General features: G+C 41.3%; 1 protein-coding gene across 3 annotated transcripts in view; it reads right to left on the minus strand.

Moving 5' to 3' along the window:
• The window catches only part of PALLD (palladin, cytoskeletal associated protein), a 388100-nt gene that overhangs the window by 36122 nt on the left and 330097 nt on the right, over window positions 1-21881 (minus strand). For 2 of the 3 annotated variants that reach the window (XM_088021011.1, XM_028104419.2), the window contains exon 10: window positions 5049-5726. The exons of the other annotated variant lie outside the window; for it this stretch is intronic. In XM_088021011.1, the coding sequence (XP_087877137.1) occupies window positions 5049-5726 (678 nt within the window). The remainder of the gene's footprint in view (window positions 1-5048; window positions 5727-21881) is intronic. 3 annotated transcript variants of the gene reach the window in all.

A 21881-nucleotide genomic window follows, 5' to 3' on the forward strand; every position in this document is an offset into this window, starting at 1 on the left:
TGGCACCACTTTTGATAAATGAAGAGCAACAACTCATTAGGAAATTTTAAAAAGAGTACTTGGTGACAAAGAGATGATCTCCTTTCATGATGGTCTGTACAATTAAAAAATGCTTAAATGCTAATTCAAAGTAAACTGTTACTAAAACCAGAACTCGTCACAAAAACCCATACTCAGAAGCAGATCTCAACTAGTAAACAATTCATACAAACCTCCCACACTGAATATAAATACTTCAGTGTATACACAGTTCAGCCCAACTCTGCAAAAAATATTACTGATCTGTTTACTCTAGCTTCAACCATAAGTCACTTACCATTTTAAAATAATATTCATGTGGTTGGGGGGTAAAAACATCTTAAACATATACACATGCATCTGGAAGATAAAATCTTGCAGATGCAACCACCACCAAATCCTAGAAGGTTTTCTTTTTTTCTGGGCTACTGAATAATCTTGAAAGTATCCCGTCCTTGAGATACTATTCTAGGTCAATTTTATCAGTGTATTCCAGAAACTCAGATCTCCAGAGTACAACACCGATTTAAGAGATAATGTGCCTATCTAGCAACCAAAGAATTTTTCTAACTACTGAAAGTCCTCTTATTCTCCTCTCATATTCAGTGATAGCTAATAGTAACTAAATTCCACAAAATTTCACAGTAAGCAGAACCATTAACATGTTGGCATTCAGGAATCCCTCATATTCAAGAATGTAATGTGTGAATTAATACATAAAAGAGTCCAAGATACACAAACTGAGTTTTTTTATATCAATTCTATTTTTTCTAACTGAAGCCAAAGCTGTTAGGGTACAACCGGATAACCTGAGCTCATACCTAAAGGAAAATAGATGCCTTTATAAATACATTCAGTTCTCACATTCTCTTTTGGCTTCTCTAGAGAATAAACTCACACACGTGTGTGCACTGTACCACTACTTGGTACAGAGCCATCCAAAATGAGCAGGTCTGATTCTGACTTGTTCCTGGGGCACACATTTCAACGGAATCATCATCAGTCACAGCAGACCCCAAGAGCTCACTTGCTAATTTGCCAGAAAACAGCTGTCTGGGATCGGATGCAACGTTCTGTGCAATCCTCTCAGATCCTAGTGAACCCAATAACAAGACCCTGGGGAGGCCCGAAACCCCTTTAGGCCTCTGCCTCTGACGAGGAACGACGGACGAGGCCCCCCCACCTACCTATTTCCTGCAAGATCAGAGAAAGACAGGAATACCGAGATAATGTCTGCAGAGTCCAATGCAGCTTTTGTCTTTTCTGTTAGTTACTATCTAACCACTGTCTTGACTTGAGAACTGGCTAAAATACAAATAAATCTTTACGAACTTTTCCTTAAGATTTAGGGGATTCTGTTTTGTTGGTTTGCAGCTGTTTTCTTTGATCAGGAAAGAGCAGACATCAGATTTGTCGGAGATCAACCTGGGTAATACACCCAGGCTAAGCATGCGACTCCCTCTTTGCTCAGGCTTATTCCAGAACCCTGGGAAATCCCTTCGCCTCTTGGCATGCTCACATTGAATGCAGAGTGATGATAGTGTCCCCACCTACCTGTTTCTTACAAATCAGGGAGAAAGAGAGGGACAATGAGATAATGTCTGTGAAGAGCTGAGTACCTACAGAATAAAAGCTCTCATGAATACATCCATGTAAAAGCTCTTATTGACACATGCTTTTCCTTTTGACAAACATGGGATAACATTTCAAACCAAAGGCCTACTCATACAGAAGAGGCAATTAAGAGTATAAAACATTGTAGCACTGTGGCTCTGTGGCACTCCCTTATGAGAACAGAGTCTAAGAATGTGAAGGTGGGCAAAAACTACAGTGCCAACCAGCGCCCATCTGGTTCTCAGGGACAGTTCTGACCTGATTCACCCAGACACACTACTGCTGCACTCTTCCCAGGGGGCACTCCCAAATCCCCCGGATTCCCACCATCTCAGAGGAGATCTACTGCATAGAGGAACAGGGTGACCGCAACAGAAGCCGTAAACCTAACTATCAGCAATTGTGAGGCGAGCAGGATACATGAATTTTATCGAAATGCAAACAGGCTTCTTTCTAAGGCACGTTTTCTCCTCACTGCCCCCATTTAGTCAGCTTCACATTTGTGTCTGTCCACAGCTTTAAGAAGCTGCTAGTGACCCCGGTCATCCTGGGGAAGAATGTAGCTGCCTGAAGGAAGAAAGGCACTGGAGGAACTGGACATGCGGAAGTTCCCCAAACCACAATCAACCAACAACCAAATAGTGTTGCTGTGAGTCTGAGTCCAGCTCACTGTCATTGGCCTTCTTGACCTTGTGCTATATCCCTGGCATCCATGGCCTTTGTTCCCTGACTGACTTCTGCTACCCAGACATGTTAAGAAATAGAACCTTACCTTCATGGACTATTTAAAAACTTAGTGCATGACCAGCCTACCCTTTTCCGGACTGAAATGAGGACAATGTTAAACATACAAACAGAATAAAACAACTAGTATGCCACTGATGATTAAGAAAACTGAGATAAGTGACATTTATATTTAAGATTTTGATAAAACAAGGCAGGCAAAAAAAAAACAACACATCAAAAAACAACTTACCATATTTCTACTTACTGAGTCACGTGTAATCAATCTATTTACTGGTACTTGACAAATATGGCAAAACCATTCAACCAGATAAATTACACATATACGTGGAATGAATTTGCTATCATAATCACAAATTCACAGTGAAATATAAATGAAAGTAATTTAAAAGATTCATTTGACAACAGTTTGCCAGTGCCTACAAGTTCAAGGATGCCATAAATTGTAGTCACGGCATCCCTAACAGGGACATTCGGTCTTTGGCAAATCATTTGGATTATTATGATGGAAAAATAGCTATCTTTTCATTTTTAATTCAGAACACAAATGAAGGATCCCATAATATACCAGAGGAGAAACATGTTCCAAAAGTCACATGTATCAAACCGGAAGAATGAATTCTTGAAGTATGTGTGATTTAGCAAATGGAAAATTCCTTGGAGACAAAAGGGTAACCATATAATGATGGCCTGCCTATTGGACTGGCACAGAGATAAAAATCTGCAGCCTATATGGCCATTTACCTTTGGTGTCACAGTGTCTATCTTTGGGTACAGTTTTCCATAGTTTCCACAAAATTAGCATGATGACTTCTCCATTCATTTTTAAGAAATGGCAGGAGCTGCTAGATTCTTTAGTGGTAACAATTATAAAGTATTTTACTCCATAAAATTAATAACTATGATAGATAAGAGACAAATGCTTCTATTACTTGAGGTAAGCTCTTAGAACTGCATATATTCTTAAGAGAATTTCAAAGATCAGAAAAAACTTTCTACTTAAGATGATAAAAGGCATGACGACCCAACACCTTTGATAGTCTAGTCTTTGTTCAGTAGGAGAAATATTACACAGATAAGTGCTTATCTTCCTGGGAAGCAAGATTTGGTACCATTTCCTAGTAAGAGGGACAAAAGAGTGTCATGCAATAAATTCCCACTTCTTGAATCTAACAGTTAGCTTCTTTGTGGCAAGAGAATACTTCATTTCCTAGCAGTCAAATCAAAGAAAACCAACAAACGGGAGAAAAACAAAAAGTTTTCTCAGCCAAGTTGAGTCGCTCAACTTTCAGTAGAAGCCCATTATCACAACATTACTATACAAACTCACCTCCTTTATTCTACTTATTTATGTATTCATTTGGGCTTTTTCCAATAAAGATTTGAGAAGAAGCCAGATTCAAATATAGAATTCATGTAATCAACATTTAGAAAGTGCCTATCGAAACAATACATTGCTAACAGAAGCTCCTCAATACATCTTGTCAAAGTCAAGCATAGCAACGCTCATCTCTAAGGTGGTATAGTACATCCCCCAATGGGAAACCTTTTCATACGAATGAAAAGAACCTAAATTCTTAGGTCTTTTCATTTTATTCTTTGGTAGAGTGTCTTTCTTTTCTCTCTGAAGTAGGATTTCAGAGTTTATTTCAGAGACAGAGGAATGCGGCTTGACCTTTGCTGATGCGCACTTGCTTTTGAACTCTGCAGTAAAATGAGTATGTGCTAGCTTTTAGTCATCAATAATATGTGCCAAACACCTATATGATAGATTTCTTTTGAAGGCTTTAATGCACTTTGTAGATGTCATCTTCTGCATCCTCATAGAGTTTTCTATTTAAAGACTTCAGACGGCTGCCACATCATCGTTGTGACATAAGTAAAGACAAGTGCTTAGATAATCTGAAAACAGAAAAACTGAGACTGAGGATCCATGTAGTCTACCTAGAGATTACTGTTAGTCAGGGACAGAACTGGTACATCATTTCTTCAACCAGATTGCACCCGTCCTCACTTACTTGTATGGATAACACGAAGACATTTATGTGTCTTTTTTCCTTCTGCTCAATGACTACATATATGTAAAGGCTTACTTTTTAATTCTGTTAATTTAGATATTTCAAAAACATAAGATGTATACTTAATGACCAAGCCCCTCCACAGTTATTATAACACTGAGCTGAGAGATTAAAATGCGTGGTTCGTTGGTAAGATTTGGAGTCAGGCATGAATTCAAATCTCCGTTGAGTGGCTACAGTGACCCTGAGCAAATTCTGGAACTACTGGAATCCTCAGCTGTAAGTGGGGCGGCGATACCTCTTAGGAGGGTATCAAATGCGGTCACATACGTGAACTGCTTAGCACGACGCTCTTATCTGGTAGCTAACGCCACTATCGGCAAAACTATTGAGAGCCCTGCATAGATTTTGGGTAGTTTCTGACGAGTCTTCTACTGTTTAACGCAGAAGATTAAGGACTGATCTTGGTAACGGGTAAAGAAGCTGAGCAAGAATAGTCTGGTAAGGCTGCCGTGACAAGAATCTAAACACTGCACGTTAGGAAAGACGCGAAAATGGTGGAGCGCTACCTCTGGGTTGGGGCTTAGCGGGCGCACCAGGGTAGAGGTGTGTGGGGCGGGCAAGCGGGGGTGGGGGGGTGCGGCTGTCACTCACGCGGGGGTGACGCCCTTGGGCAGGCCCAGGGCGTTGACGGCCACCGGCGGTGGCTGCGAGGGCAGCAGGGCGCTGAGGAAGGCCGCGGGCGTCTGGCTGTGGCCGAAGCGGGCCGTGGGCGAGGCGCACAGGGCGGCCGGGGCCGCGCTGGGGAGAGGTGGTGGCGGCGGCGGCAGCGGGAACACGTCGGGCACCGGGAAGGCCGTCGTGGGGCTGAAGACCGGGGGTGGCGGCGGCGGGGGCGACGGCGAGGACGGGCACCACGGAGCTTCGGCCTCGGCGCCGAAGGGCTGCGCGAAGGGCGGCGCGGGCGCACGGCCGAACTGCTTTAGGGTCGGGGACATGGGCGACGGGAGGCTGGAGGAGCTGGGGCTGGAGGCCGGCGTTCCGTGGCCCGACGCGGGGCCGAGGTTCTGTGCCGCGATGAACTGCTTGGGGCGCGCGTAGTTGAAGGAGCCGGAGGACTGCATGGTGGGCGCGGAGCGGGAGGCGAGTGCGCTCATGGGCTCCGCGGAGGCGGGCGACGCGCAGGCCGCGAGCTCGGGGGAGGCGGGCGGCGGCGGGAAGGGCGGCGACGGGGGCGCGCTGCGCGGGGCGCCGGCGGGCGGGGGGTGCCGCGCACTGGCCTCCTGCTCCAGTCGGATTTGGTTCTGGAGTTGCTGGATTTTCAGAGGGTCCCTGGAGAGAGCGGGAGAGAGAGAGAGAGAGAGAGAGAAAAGCGACACCTTCAGAGAGGGAACTGGAAGGAATGTTCATTTGGGGCAGTAAGGTTTACCTGTGGACGGAACTTCCGACGTACGCCAGCTCCAAACTACGACCTGGTCTGAATGAGGCACAAGTTGTGTTGCCCGTTATTAATTCTGGACCAAGCGCTAAGCCAATTCGGTAGAATCAGTTATCGCAAGGTCTAATTTAAGTTTTACCAAACTGATCCAAATCAGTTTACAAAATCCAGTGATGGAAATTTTGTCTGACTTCCAGGAGCCATATTTCATTTTAACAGAACCAGAAATACGAAGAGAAAAACTTTTGACATGAGTTCTCAGTCCTCTCATTTGTCAAATTTTTGGAAGAGAAGTCTGTCATAATGAGAAAGTTAAAAGAAAAGACAAGCTATTTTTGGAAGAGCTAGGTAGCCCAATTTGCCTACTTTCGGGCTGTCAACTCTGCATTCAGTAAATATCACAGAGTGATTTTGGGGGGAATATCTACTTTAATTTCTGCATTTGTTGCCTACAAAAACACACGCAGAATTGACTGTCACCAAAATTTTAGTAGTAAACCCTGAATTGCCAATTATTTATGCAAACCTTAATACACACTGATATTTTGTACCATGTCTAAAATACACAAATGACACCTATCTTTAGTATGTAGGTGTTCAATAAGCAATAACAATTTTATAATAATAATAATAATAATGCAGTTTTAATTCCCCCAGTACTTTCCATTGAGAAGCGATAGTTTGAATTTTAATTTTTACAAGAGTTAAGAGTTTTTAGCTAATTGCTGGCTGCTTACTGTTTTTACTCAATCAAACTTTCCTGGTTAGCTGAATTTTACATCCAAGATAGTTTCCTTTATTCAGTGACCAATGTCTGTCAAAAGAAACTTCAACAGAAGGTGGCACTATAACAAGCAGCTAGATCAGTCATGAATAGGCAAAGCCCTACTAACTTTAACCCTTTTAAAATGCAAAACTAAAAACCGCCAAAACTCCCTTATCCATAAGTATTTAATTTCCAAAATCAAGCTTTTAGAAACTCAAAGCAAGGAAAGGAATTGAAGCTGCTGATCAAAGTAAAAAAAAAAAAAAAAATGAAAAAACCCCACAAAAAACCAAAAAGATTTAGCTCTCTTAGGAAGTATGTAGGAACGCCCTGTGTCTTCCATCCCCTTCTATAACCATCCAGTAAAGTAATTACACTTAAATCCACAAAAAGAACAAGAAATGCTTTCTTGGGAACCAAAAAGTATAAACTAGATGGTTCTATCATGTATATAAAGTATGTAGATGGCTCTATACGCTTAATCTGTGCAGAGCATCAAAGACTTCAGTAAAGAACTTTTGTGGGGTCAGTCCTATGGAACTCAATTGGAGCATTTTAAAAGCAGCCATGCCACTGGTAGGATTCACCAGATGCTGAAGTTCCAGATGTCAGTGTGGTTTGGGTCCACTGTCCAGCACTTGTGCTCCTGCATTTGTGTATTTAGAACTGGCCCCGGAATAGAATTCATAAAAACCACCCAACACAGCTCTAAGACCCATCATCTAGCACTTTCATCCTGAATCCCCAAATGCTCTTTCCGAGCTTCCTGCCTATTCTATCACCTTATTTCCTACCTCTGCATCCTAGTCCTCGAATGTTCATCATGAACATTCAGGGCACCTGTGTCCCTGGGTTGGGAGTGGTCTGGGCGGCCCTCCTCAGAGGCACTGCCCCCCTACTCTGGCCACCTGGGCTCACCATGGCCTTAGCTGTGTTTTAAGGTATTTTGAGCTGGGCCTGGCATCAGCAAATAGCTATGTTTAGTGGCTCTGGCAAGGCTGCTGCAGACTCATATCATTCCCTGTATGTGTTGCGAGGACTCCTCTGCCCCAAGATTAGGGAGTGGCTCCTGAGAAGCCAGTCTTCAAAGAAGCCAGGGCAGGCAAGCCCAGACCACCGCTGTATTCTAACTCTCCCGGGGTCAAGCCTACTCATCTGGCCATTAAGAACCACCACCAAGTTTGTTAACCCATGTGGGCTTAAAGCTGCTGAGATGCTACTTTTCATAATAAGTGACAGTTCAAGAAAGTTTTAATATAGCATTTCACAAGAAATGAACAGGCATTCTAGTGATTTAGTTACTAGTAGAGATTGCAGTGAAGAACTTTGCTAGGGTTTCTACTTGCCCATTTTGCCCTGGGTGAAGAATGAAATATGCAGAGAACTGGAGAGGTGGGAAGGGAGAGTAAAACAGTTATTTTGAATCATGAAGTGTCTGGCTTGATTTCTGGCAAATCATAATATTTTAAAGAATACTTGAGTTAAATGGATCTGACACCTGGATTCTGAGATGATGAAATGCACAATTCTAAGTCATTTTCTCCGTCCTCGTTACATTATTTTTATAAAAGTTCATTTTCACAGAGATTAAAAAGGCAAAGGGAATGAAAGGTACCAGAAAAGCCTTTGGAAATTGCTTAAATGTTGTAAAAATTCCTCACTTTTCTGGTTTCCCCATTTTTTCCTGCTGTCTTTTTTCTGGAAATGAAACTGCATCGAACCTCTTGGAAATACTGTGTCAAGGCTGAAAAGTTAAGGCGTCTGGACAGCCCTAGTCGCAAGGACGACACTTTGATCAGCATACTAAAGTCTCTGGTTTTGCACAACTACTCCATCAACCACCACCCCCAGCCTTTTGCCCTCCGCCACAACCCCAGGTCAAAAACTCTAAGAAATTTCCTACTCTTATCCCTCCTTCAATTCTAAAGGCTTCAATACTTAAGGAAATGAGATGTCTGGACTTTTTGTTACACACCTGTCACAGCCCATTTACAAATGGGGAAACTTCAAGCAACACGCTCAAGGTCACAGAGCACGTTACCTGCAGAGCCAGGTTAGATCTGTGTCTGTGTCTGGTTTCTTTAACCGCACCAGGCATGTCAACATGGAAGCACCCTCACCACCTCCAATGTGATTTAAAAAAAAAAAAAAAATTCTGTGGTCATCTTTCTAAAAACTTTCTCCACTCATGCCTCCACACAGCCAGAGCATGAGGGCCTTAAGGATCGGAATCATCAAGGTTTTAAATTTTTACATATTTAAGAATACATTTAAGAATATCTGACTTCAAACTTGATTCTTTTTACGCTGAAATGGTACAAAGATGAGATCTTGGCAGCTCAGAAAGGGAATATACTAACCTTATGTTACAGAAAATCAAGAGCCTTCCTCCCCTCACACCAACGGTTTGGACACAGATTTTAACTAGAACTATTTTACAGACAATTGGATGGGGCAAAGGTTCAGATCTGACAGGGAGAGAGAGAGTTGCAGAAGCCAGTTTACTTTCCACGTCAGTAATCTGTCTTGCCACTAGATTAAAGCAGCCTTGGAAAAACGTAACCAACCAAGGGACAGTGTGGTACAGGACAGTAAGGCTAGACTCAAGTTGGATGGCACTGACTGGGAACCGAGCGCCACCAGCTACTAACTGTGGGGTCACTAACAGTTAGTGATTAACAGTGCCTGGTTCACAGCGTGAGCTCAAGAAACATTCCATGGCAGGAGAGGAGCACCACATCAGCTAGGGTTACTGTACAAAATGAACCCTAAAAAAATGGAGATAATGTCCTACTTCGTGCAAAGGGATTTTCCCCCTTATCTGTTCCCACCGCAAGTGGTGGTCCTTCTTGTACTCATAAAACCACAGCAGGGGCAGGAGATGAGAGACAGCACGAGTCATACACCTGGCACTGGCTTGCCTCATTTTCAACAATCCTGGGAGGTTGGTATTTTCATCCCCATTTAAAAAACTCCCCATACATCAGTGAGATCAAGTAATTTGTCTAAGGGCAGAACCTGGATGTGAAGGGCTGGTTGGCTAGAAACAGAAAGCCTTGCACTCATTCTCTGCAAAGTGCTCAATAAACAAGAAAAAAAAAAGGTTTATTAAAATGTTAGCTTATTATTACTACATATCACTTTTTCTCTGGGGAACTGCAGCCCAAGCTCAAAATAAATGATGTGAAAGTAAACTTCTGGAAAACAACTTTTATGTAAATTGGAAATTCCCAGTATTTCTCTCTGGAGCAATGTCTGGATTGCAAGAAGTAATTTATCCCCTGCTCATATTAATAAAGATTGAGTATTTATAATTGGAGAAACTCTTGGGATCTTGAAGCTGGAAAACATTTGTGCTTTCAGAATAAATATGCTGTTGATTTATACATTTTCCTTCATTTTTTATTGTGTGATACAGAAGCCACCGTATGATGAAGAGGTGCAAGACAGCACACTCTGAACCAAGAGCTCTGCTGGTCCTATTTATAAGCACTTTGAAAGCAAGGACCATGACCTCCAGCCTCCTCACAACACTAACCCCTAACCCGACAGCCTCACAACACACAACCGAACGCCACCTTGGCAGACACACACTGTCAGTGACAGAAACCGGGTTAGTTTCTGGCTGCAATTTCTGCACCCGTCTCAGTCCATCAGGTACATTCAAGTAGGGTAGGCCTACAATAGGAGGGCCCCATATTGGACTGGGGAATTTTAAGCCTTTTCAAATGAAGGTAGATAAGTGAATCAGGGAATAAACTGGGTGTTTCCACAACATTGGCTGGGATCAGCTCAGTATCAGATGTATGTGAGAACTCAATATATTAACTCTGGGAACTTATAAAATAGAATACAAAACTCCTACAAGGCCTTGAGTTCAGGAAGTGCTGATTATGTTCCATCTACTTTTATTAGTACTTCAACTGTCTTGTTCTTGTTTCTGTTACTCATACTTTACGACTTCGTATCACATAAACTAGGTCCACTTGGTGAGGGTCAATATCTAACAACTTGCTTTGTTTAGCACTAATTTATTCCTGCCCCCAATCACAATCTTGAGAACAATCATTTACACAATCAAACCGAGTTAATGTAAGCCAAATGAGAATGTACTACACTGGGTTTTGGGGAGGTGGTAAGTGCAAAAACAGCTAAGAATTTAAGTACGTTCTCCTTAAGGTTGGGGGAGAGGACAGGGATAAAAGATTTGGATTTTCTACAAAGTACCATCAACAAGAGAATGTGAAAATCAAATTAAAACTGACCGCTGCTTAGGAATGTGTGGTTAACATTTATTACAAAATGACATAGGTTTCTTTATAAAAACCACGTTCTTTGACCTTTAATTTATTCTGAGCCTCCTGTAAATCATCCCGACTCTCTGGATAGAGCCAGGACGCAACACAATTAATTACGTAGAAGGGTTCAGGGAAGAAGCGACCCGAGTGAAATCAGCACACGACTTGGGTCTCTTTTAGAAAAGACCCGTCCTTTCCACTTAGAATAAGAACTGCATTTGGCTCTGCTACAGAAAAACAGGAGCTCTTTATGTCTTCGTATGTAAAGTTGATGTCTATTTGAAGTCATCCCATGTACCATGAGAAAGAGAGAGAGCAACTGCTAACAAATTCATAATCCTCCTGGGAGCGTCTCTGGAATATCATCAGAGGATGGCTGTGTCTCTCATGTAGCTCAGGGAATAAGGACCGAGAGGCAGGGCTGGTGTTCTAACAAGGGCCAACACTGACCTGAGCTGTTCCTCAGAACGTGAATTCTGCAGCCGGCTTCCCGGATGCAGAGGATTCTCCTTTAGGAGGTTTGTGGAGGTGCAACTCTCTGTTGCATAATGGGGTACATAAATGGTCGTTTGGCTTTGTGAAGGCTGTGGGATGTGGTCCAAAGCATTTATAGTCCTACCAAAAGGACTAAATTGTATGCGATAAGGCACAGACTCTGTTTGTGGTGTTTGCAATCCTAACGAGTAAGCCTGATAAATCCGAATGAGGTCCAATGCTGGCATCTCAGCCTCAGCCCTTTTTAAGGGAGGAATGTGAGGTCAGGTTCTAAGAGCACCAATTCCACATCACAGTTAAATGCCTTAAATAATTTTCATTTCTGTTGCTGAACAGGCTAGTGGAAACAGCAGGAGGATATTAGCTGCTGATTCGTAGAAAAACTGTGTGAACATAACAGACATTAACAGAAATTAATGTGGACTGTTCCCAATTGAAAATGTTTGGTATTACTTATTTTTAAAAAAAATTTTTTTTTTATTTTATGATGCAACATCAGTGATATCATTGAAACACCAAAGAAAAAGCTCCCTTGGAAACAGATGCTGAGGAACTTTCAGGTCTTAAGCATTAAATTTCCCTGAGATTTTAAAGAATTGGGGGAATAAAAGGTAGACAAATACTTAACTTTAGGTCTTATAACGAAATGAAGAATTCATGGCATATTTTAAGGTTTCATATGGTTAATCTTTCCTCAAATTTCCATTTTATCATTGAGAGGCTTATGCCATCCCTTCTGTGTCATTTCTGTTTTAGTTTATGTTTGCTGAACCGAATATATCTAAAACAACGGTGTGCATTTTGTACTTGCAAGAATGTATTATTACTAGAGGCTAAGTGCCCTATCTTTCCAAAGAGAGAACTCGCCAAGTGGCTGTCTTCTATACCCACTCACCAAATGGCTTTAATATACTCAGAGAACAAAATAGCAATTCTCACTTCTCTACCCCTTCCAAACGTTTTATCTTCAATATCTCTTGGTGCTCTCATGTAAGAAGCTCAGTAAGTATTTGCTGAATTTAAGTAAAATCCTCAGATTTCTCTAACGTATCCATCAAGTGATAGGGCACGCAGACACACACCACTGCATTGTTCTGAGGGAGGAGAGATAACTTGCAGATAAAGCCACTATCACACAGGCTATATTTATAAGTAAGAACACAGAGTCAACCGGAGAAATGTTCAAATAGTTCAACTCCAATTCAGCCACCAGCTATTTATGACTTTGGATAATTGGCTTATCCTATCAGGGACCCAGTTCCTCAACTTGAAAATGGGAATTTATAATGTTAGTATCTGCAACGTCCTAATAAACTTTCAGATTTTATGATCCTTACTCTTTAGTCCAGTAACATGCAAACATTAGAGAGAAACTGACTGTAAAAGGAACGCATGAACAACTAACCAAGTCCAAGCATGGTGTTTATTCGTATACATATATTAATCCTATGCATATGCTGTTTTCACATCCATTCAAACTGTTTTTGAAAAACGAATATGTTATTTCCTGGTAAACAGAAATAGATTTTGAAGGCGTTAGAGAAGCAAACTAAAATCATTCCACAAATGACTCTTACAAAATCTCATAAAAGGAAGGATACTTTTATTATGTAAACAATCATCACCTCATCAGTTAACATTAATTGCATTTTTTTCTTAATGTAGATAAATTCTACAGCTCAATCCTGTCCTCCATAAGTTAAGAAAAACAGCTTTGGGGTTTTGTGTGTCTCAGAACAGCTCCTGCTAGAATGTTTCCCCTTACAGAACCGTGAACTAATTCAGTGGCTGTGGAACCACTCACCATTCTGTTAATAGGCCTTTACCCTCTTTCCACCACAAAACCTTTTTTCCTTTGGCCTGATTTTGTAAACCTCCTACAAATTAAGGTGTTTCCTTGACCATAAAGATCCGGTTACATCATGCTCTGGATCTGTAATCCGGGAGTGTCAGTCCTGTCTCCTCCTCACTCTTGCTCCCTCTGCGGGAGTGAGACAATGCAAGTACCCACCCCCTCCTTCTCGAAGCACTCTTCTCTGCCGCCATCATCCTTACCGCCACCACTGTCCTTGTTCTCCCGCCTCTGATACTGTGCCCTTCCCGCACAGCTTCTTCTCTGGCCTTCTAACTATGGGGGTCCCCCCAACATCAGAACTTCCCGATCACTCCCTAATCCATCTCTGACCCAGACCCCAGTCCTGAATTCCAGTTCTGTTGCCCAGTTCATAGAACATAAACTCATCACACCTAAGACAGGGGGCCCCTCTCCCCTAGTAACGCATGATAATTCAGATTCCCACAATTTGGCCCCAAGCAGCCCTAACTTCTTCTAACTCCTGCTCTATCTCCACATTTTCATCCTTCCACATTAGTGTCATTGTCCCCCAGACTCACGCTGGGTTTTCCTTCTTAGTCTTCTTGCATGTCCTACCCTCTCTGGGAAGGCCCACCCCCACCAATTTCTCTCCATCCACCGAGGCTGTCTTCAGCCTTTTGTGCCCCTTTCAACATCTATCTTTCCTTGGAGTCCTCCCTGGTAATATCTAGCAGTTCTTCCTCCCTCCCACAAGCCGCACCAGTCCTCAAGGCTGGTACGGCACTGTCAGGGCTTGGCGGTGACGTCCTCCACCCACACCCACGAGCCAGATCTTCTAGAACCAGGTGTGGCTTCTCTGTGCTCTCCTGGTGATTACTGCAATGTTTGGCTCGTAGATGTCACTACCCGTGAGGAGCTCACCAGGCATCGTTTTAGGCGGAATATGGGAAAGATGAAACAATCAGAGCTCTTATGAGGATGACAGGACTTATACTCTGGTTTTTTAGTATCCAAAATACGAAACTCCCATCCCCCAAAAGGGAGTGTTTGTGAAGCTGGTAGCACAGTTCCCAATTTGGCATCTATGTGCACTCCATCATGTTCCAGGCAGTGGAAGCATGTACCAGTGCCCATTTTCCATTTTATTTGGTTATCAGTCAGAAGCGCCTCAAGTTTATGTTTACCTTGAGGAAAAGTGTCTCAGGGATATTTGCAGAACTTGGTGAGAACTTTAGTCATCTCTAGGCATTTCTTTTCTTTAAAAGGGCCCATTCTGCCCGTTGCTGCCATGTTCTTTTTCAAAGTATAGATTATATCCTGAGATAACGAAGTCGGTCCCTGTACAGAAAGAGGAAATGGCTCCCTGTGTGTCCATTGTGTAGCAGGTCATAAAGACCTAATAGCACAGTGCGAACAAAACTGCACTGGACGACCGTGCTGGGGCTGGAATCTGAGGCACTGATGCTATCGTGCCCAAAATTTCACGCTGATATCTGGACTTGTTTTTCAAGTGTTGTGGAAGGACTGCCGGGAGCTGCTACCGGCTGATCTTAAGTTAAAGATCATGTGTAGGTGGAGGCCATGCTGGCTTTCTGGAAGGAGAATGAGGCCACTGGTTGGTGACATGGTGGTAAGCATTCAGAAAAGCAAGTTATGACTCAATAGCTGGTGGAGAATTGGATGAGTTCCTTCTTCTTCTTCCTTTTTTTTTTTTTTTTGAGAGACAGAGCCAGAGCGGGAGGGGCAGAGGGAGAGAAAGAGAGAGAATCTTAAGCAGACTGCACTGAGCACGGAGCCCGATGTGGGGCTCTCTATCTCACGACTCTGAGGTCATGACCTGAGCCAAAATCAAGAGTTGGATGCTTAACTGACTGAGCCACCCAGGCGCCCCGGGGTGAGTTCCTTCTTAAAATCAGTTTCCTGAAACTCCAAGAGGAGTGGACATCTGCTTTTATTATTATCTACCATTCTTCCCTTCATCTGATAAAAGCAGTTCATCCCTTCCTTTATAGACCAGCTTCTACTCTATTCCTTGTGGGTCTGCCAGTCATAATCCCCCTAACCTTGGTCACAGGGTGAGCATGTGACCCAGGACTAGCCAATCATTGTTGGCTTCACCAAATCATTCCAAGATAAATATATGATCCAGGTCAGGCCCGGCCAATCAGGATTTTCCATACTGAAGACGAGAGGGAAATGTGTCTCTTTGTCCTCTGACAGGTAACTAAAAGTACAGAATCCCTCAGAGGAGCTGGCTGCCATGGAAGAGCCTACAGAAAGGAAGCCAATATATAAAAAGAAGCCACATTGGGAGATAAAAGGCAGGAGAGGTAAAACTGGGATGCTATCTGTCTTAGCACCTAGATCCAGATAGCCCTCAGATCAGTTTTATCTGTGAATTCCATGTACAAAATAACTGCTCCTCTCCGCCCTCTTTTTTTTTTTTTTTTTTTTTTTTTTGCTTAAGTTAGTTCAAATGTTCTCTAACACTTTAAAAGAAGTAAACTTGGAGACCAACCAGTCCAATTTCCTTATTTTACAGATATGGAAATAGAAACAGAGAGAGATTAACTACACAAAGTTATCAGCTGGTCAGTGCCAAAGGCCTGACAACAGCATCTTGCTGGTAAGAATAATATTAAAAATTAATAGCAGGGTGCCTGGGTGGCTCAGTCGGTTAAGCAACTGACCCTTGATTTCAGCTCAGGTCGTGATCTCAGGGTCATGAGATTGAGCTGTGCGTCTGGCTCCACGCTCAGCAGAGAATCTGCTTGAGATTCTCTTCTCCCTCTGCCCCTGCCCCCACTCTCTCTCTCAAATAAAATCTTTAAAAAAATTAATAGCACTGCCTGAAGTTGATGAATCAGTAAGTAATGAATACATATCTTGTTCATTAAATTGTGAAAGAAACCATCAGAAGGTCTAAAAACCAATGGCTGAAAGTATTGATCTCTGGAGAGTGTGACTAGAACGAGGTAGAAGAAGTCTTTTATTTTTGCATTTCACAGTCTCCTATACTAGTAGTTTGACTATTTTTTAACCTTGTGCATATAAAAATATAATGTTTAAAATATAAAAAATTCTTAAGACAATAAAATTATAAACATATTAATTCTTAATTCCCGAAGCTTCCATTTTAAAGAAGGTCACATGGTAAAAGAAGACACAGTGCTCTTGTCTTAATAACTAATTATCCTGGAAGAAGGAGAACATCTATTCCATGTATCTGAAATCCTCACGGGAGGCCCTCAACCGAAGACTTTTAACTGGGGCGCCTGGGCGGCTCAGTCAGTTAAGCGGCTGCCTTCAGCTCAGGCCGTGATCCTGCGGTCCTGGGATCGATCGAGTTCCCCGCTCGGCAGGGAGTCTGCTTTTCCCTCTGCCCATCCACCCCTCTCGTGCTCTCGCTCTCTCTCAAATAAATAAATATTTTTTAAAAAAAGACTTCCATCAATCATGATTATGACTACTTCTACTGGACCAATAGCTGCATTACCACCGCTGCTACTTCGGATCACGGAAAACTCTTACTGAGCACTTGCTGTGTACCAAACACTGTTAGGAGTACCTAATCTATACCAACTGTACTGAATCTTTATAAAAACCTAAGGAGAGAAGGCCTCTTTTATTATCTCCATTTTACATATGAGGAAATCGAGGCACAAGGTTAAAAAGTAAGTAGCTCAAAGGTACACAGCTGGAAAGTAGTTCCGATGGGCTTACACCGAGGAGGTGTGGCTCGTTGACTATTATGTTATGGTATCTCTTGTCGAGGCAGCAGGACTTACCTAAGACTTCCTCGTGCACTATGATCCCTTCAGCCACAGGGGACCTTTCAAATGTGGGTTCCGCCCAAGACTGGCTCTAACTCTGTCACTCCCATCCCTTTGTTTCTTTGTTACTGGAATATCGACGTTGCAACGGAGCCCAAAACAGCTACACAGAGAGACAACCTGGCTATGTCCTGGAGACGTTCCACAGGTACAGTTTTAGGTAGGGAATGCTTTATGTTTCATATGCCGTGCTTTGTAAACTTTTATTTCTTGGGTAAACTGCCACAGGACTATTCTCTGGCAGAAGTGACGGTGCCACAAATTATTTGTGTGGTCTTAACTAAGACAGGTCTGAGTTTCTTCTTATCCGTGAAATAGAAAGTCGGACTATTTTTAAATAGTCTCTTAAAATGTTTTAAAGTTCCTCCAAGCTATAAAATCCACAGTCTAGTCTCTGAAGATTGGACATGCAAATACTAATTTGTTGTGTTACTGCATCTTTTGAGAGACTGCATCACTAAATATGCTGGAATTTTAAAAAAATGGTTATCTTCCACATATTGATGAACAACACTAATTTATAAAGGTGACTTTAGATTTCTATTAACATACGCCTATCAAGGAGGAGGTAAACAACATTTCTGAATAAACGATAAGCTGCCAATAACATTTTCTACATTTTTCAGTCTTGCAAGGGTAAATAAGTGAGAGGAATGCACAGCTGGACCTGAGTACTCAAAGAGTAATTGATTTTCTCTTAAACGTTGACCATTGCTAATTTACATGTTGATGACCAAGATATATAAGCCCAGGGTTCCACAGGGTGCCGGCAGGCACTGCCTGATCACCAGGCACCAATTCCAACGTCTTATCTGAAGGTTCTTGAAAAAAGTCAAAAATGCATTTTGGCAAGCTCAAGAGATGTGGCTTAGCAGCCTGCACTGAGGGACTTGTGACCAGGGAAAAGAACTGTTAAATTTTTAAATGGCTTTGACCTTTCTTAGCTTATGACCAACTGACCTTGACATTCCTTAGAAGCCCAAGGATGAGCTGCAACAATGACTGACATTCCCGCTCAGGAGGCAGATCTAGTCCTTGCAGCAGTAACTGAAGTTTACCCAAATGTGTCTTGGGAAGAACCATAATAAATGAGGTTCCCTCCCTGAGAAATGACTAAAACCATTAAAATAATTCTTAGATAAAACAGCCCAATTCCTGAATGTAATTACTCTTTAAAAAAAGGAGAGAAATGTATCATAGCTACATGAAGTTTCAACACGGTTATATATGACTGTATATAGTCAAGAGGCATTTATCTACCATTCTATTGGAGTGTTCTATAATATGATATTTATGACACCTCAGTATGATAAAAACCCTGCAACATCTTGAAATGCCTTTTGAAAGAAGAAAACTTTATAGTATATACACCTATAGTATTGAGCTTGTTTTACTATACTTCATTACTCTTTTCCAAAACATGTAAATAATGAAGTTTACTGCATACGATGCTGGGTTTTACGATTAGATTTTTAAACAATTTTATACATTAGGTAGTCCTTCATTTAGGGAAGTTGTATATATACCTGGATGTGATTATTCTTTTTAAAATTCAAAACAAATAATGGAAAAAGCTACTTGAGTATAACTATCTGTATAATGATGTAAACAGGAGATTCACAGAATGATAGATGGAAGGAACCTGGATCACCCTGAACGACAGAGTAAGAAGTAAATCTGTCGGAAGTATCCCACAGGAGACCACTGACAGAGCTCCAATTAATAACTAGGTTTTTGCTTTTAGCCTCTCAAGTGAAGACACCAAGGTACAAACCTCTTTCACTAAAAGGCTTTCACTAACAATTAAACCAAAACGTCATTTCTAACAAGAATACAGATAAATAGTCCAAAGAACAAAGGAAAGATATGCTGTAAGTCAGGTTCCAACAAGGGCTCCTTCTTCCCAGAAAAGGAAGGAGTGAGCCCTTGCTTAAGAATCATGCGGAGCTGTTTGTCCAACAGTTTTATATCCTAACACAGTTGTAACATTCGTGTTTGTGTATGTGTGCATATACCATACATCTGACTAGATATAGTATCAGCATAATGTTCATTTTCAAGTTTAAATGTGATAAAATTATTGTCTAAAGACAACAGTCCTATGTAAAAATTATAGAATAATTACACTTTTACTCCTTAGCAACCTCACCTGGCTCAGCCACCCATCTCTTTTCTCCTCTAGTTCTCTCCAGTACAAATCTGAGAGTTGGATCTCTCTGACTCCTCAGATTATCCCTCAAATGGTCCCAAACTTGAAAAGGAAGAAGGGATAGCACCCCTCATATGTAAATCATTCATGCACTTCAGTGGTCTGAAAGAACCTTAGACATATGGGCTCCCTTGCTAATTAGTGCATTTTCAAACCATTAGTCATTATTGCTTCAGCACTTACCTAGAGAGGCTAGCCCCAGCTCTGGTACAGGACAGAGAAGGTGTGGGTGACCTCAGATTGACTCAGTACACCCAAATAAAAGCATTAAATAGACCCACTCCCCCTGGGAAGGCAATTTGGTGGCAGGATGTCACTCCTTACCGAGGGATATGGAAGGGCGCCTGTGCATCGTGCTTTCCCCCTAAGGAATCCTGGTTAATTGCCAATTTATCCATAACCTTTCATTTCCAGTGAAGTTTTAGTATCCCCGCTTTCTCCTGAAGATAGAAAGTTTGTCTTTATAGCCCCTTTTCATTTAGCTGATCTAATACTCAGTTTAAATTTACCCTGAAAAATGGCCTGTAACATTTTTAGTTTCTTACCCATAACAAAATACTGCCATCAAGTTTTGATTATGAAATTGGTTGGAAAAACAAGGCAACGGCATAATCTTTTTGACCAACAGAATTTAACTTTTTTGGCTTAGAGAATTAAAGCACAAGGATAATGATAGCTTCTGAAAAATCAGTAGAGTAGTCATAACAAAATTTTTTCTTTTTAAAATTGAACTTGTAATTATAACCAGTAACTACAGACCTTTCTATACAATATTCCTTTCTATCTCATTTGGAATTAAATTCTTTAAAGTGCACATGATAAAAATGCGAAAACAAATCCTACTTGATTTCCATATGCAAAGAAAAAAAAAAGAAACTTGACCCACAACTCATACCTTATATAAAAAGTAACTCATATAAATCTTCAAGTTGACTATGAACCTAAACTATAAAATTTCAAGAAGGAAACATAGGAAAATCTCTGTGACCATACGTAAGGCAAAGATTTCTTAGGTGTGACACCAAAAGTGTGTTCCATAAAAGGAAAAAACCTGCTAAATTGGACTTCATTCAAATTAAAAACTATACCCTTCAAAAAGCAAAAGATACAAAATGACACCATGAAAAGTATGTCTTCATTCCACACTTTCTTCCTCCCAGCATCAACTAAATACTGTTATCCAATTTTCAGCCCCAGCATCAACTAAATACTGTTAACCATGCCTTGTCTTCCCTCCCAAGCTAGGCTATACATAAAAAACACATAGGTATATACTATATGGTAGTTATGTTGCTCTTCATAACAAGATTTTTTTAAAAACACAAAACTTTCATATTCAACACATTTATTATTCAGTTAGTCCCATACTCTTGACAATATTCACAGGTCATGCACAAATAGTTAAGACCAAATTCTTTGAAGTAATTAGTTTTGAAGTTTACTTGAGCAAATATGGAAAGGGAACAGATAAAAAAAATTTGTTTATTTGTGTTAAAACAAACACAAAAATCTTTCCTAAATTATCAGTCTGTGTATTCTTTAGCCATACTTCATATTTTAGCTATGTCAGCTGTTATATCCTGGGGGAGAGATGTTGTCCATCTGGGGCCTGGTCCTAAAATACTATTTGAAGTACATAGAAACCAGTTTCTTCAGTTGTTTCCATTTCTTTGGGTGCTGGTGTTTTTCAATAATGAAATTCTCTTTTAAAGAAAAATGAGAATCTCTTGAGTCACTTTGATAATTAGAGGAAGTATTTGCCTAGGCCGAACTAAAAACATTTTTCACACTACAGAGCCCAATTCACTTCCTAAATGACTCATGTAATACCAAGTGAGCAACAAGAGGACTCCCATCTCGCTCTAATTCATTATCCTGTTTTATTTCTTCACAGCTTTTACCATGAAATTACTACATTCATGTATCTCTTTTTATACTTTCCGCCTAAACACCCAGCCCTCCAGCCCACTCCTACTCCAGCCCTGGGAGGTCAGTGCCTTGAGGGAGGGGGGACTTGTTCTGTCCAGTTGTACACGGCTGCAGTTCAGGATCTGAAGTGGGCCCTGACGCACACTAGGTACTCAACAGATACTTCTCCACTGAATGAACTCCATTTCTATTACTGGGATTAGCTTATTCCTGTCCTATAGTTTGTAAACTCATCTCCAGCTGTGAAAAGATGGAGATGACCCTTTAGAATACTTCACACGATTTCTGCTACATTGATTTAGACTGTAAAGGTTTGTGTATACCTAATTTATACCCGCTAGACCTGTGCTGGTCCCAAAAGGGTAGCCACTAGCCACACGTGGCTATTGAACACTGGAAATGTGGCTGGTCCAAACTGAGATGTGCTGTATGTTTAAAAAACACACCAGACTCTGATTTAGTTCAAAAAGAGGATAAAAATGATCTCATTAACATGTTTATATTACTTACATGTTGAAACAATATTTTTCATATATTGGGTTAAATAAAATATATTAAAATTAACCTCACTTATTTCTTCTTTCTTTTTAATATGACTACCAATAAACTGAAACTGCATATGTGGTCTGTATCTATAGTTCACATTGTATTGCTACTAGACAGCACTCCCCACAGGTCTGGTTCTAAAAGTTCCAGGCAATTT

Source organism: Eumetopias jubatus, unplaced genomic scaffold (assembly GCF_037043125.1).
Source record: "Eumetopias jubatus isolate StellerSeaLion01/CBP00866 unplaced genomic scaffold, mEumJub1_p1.0 scaffold_2, whole genome shotgun sequence".
In the NCBI taxonomy this organism is placed as follows: Eukaryota; Metazoa; Chordata; class Mammalia; order Carnivora; family Otariidae; genus Eumetopias; species Eumetopias jubatus.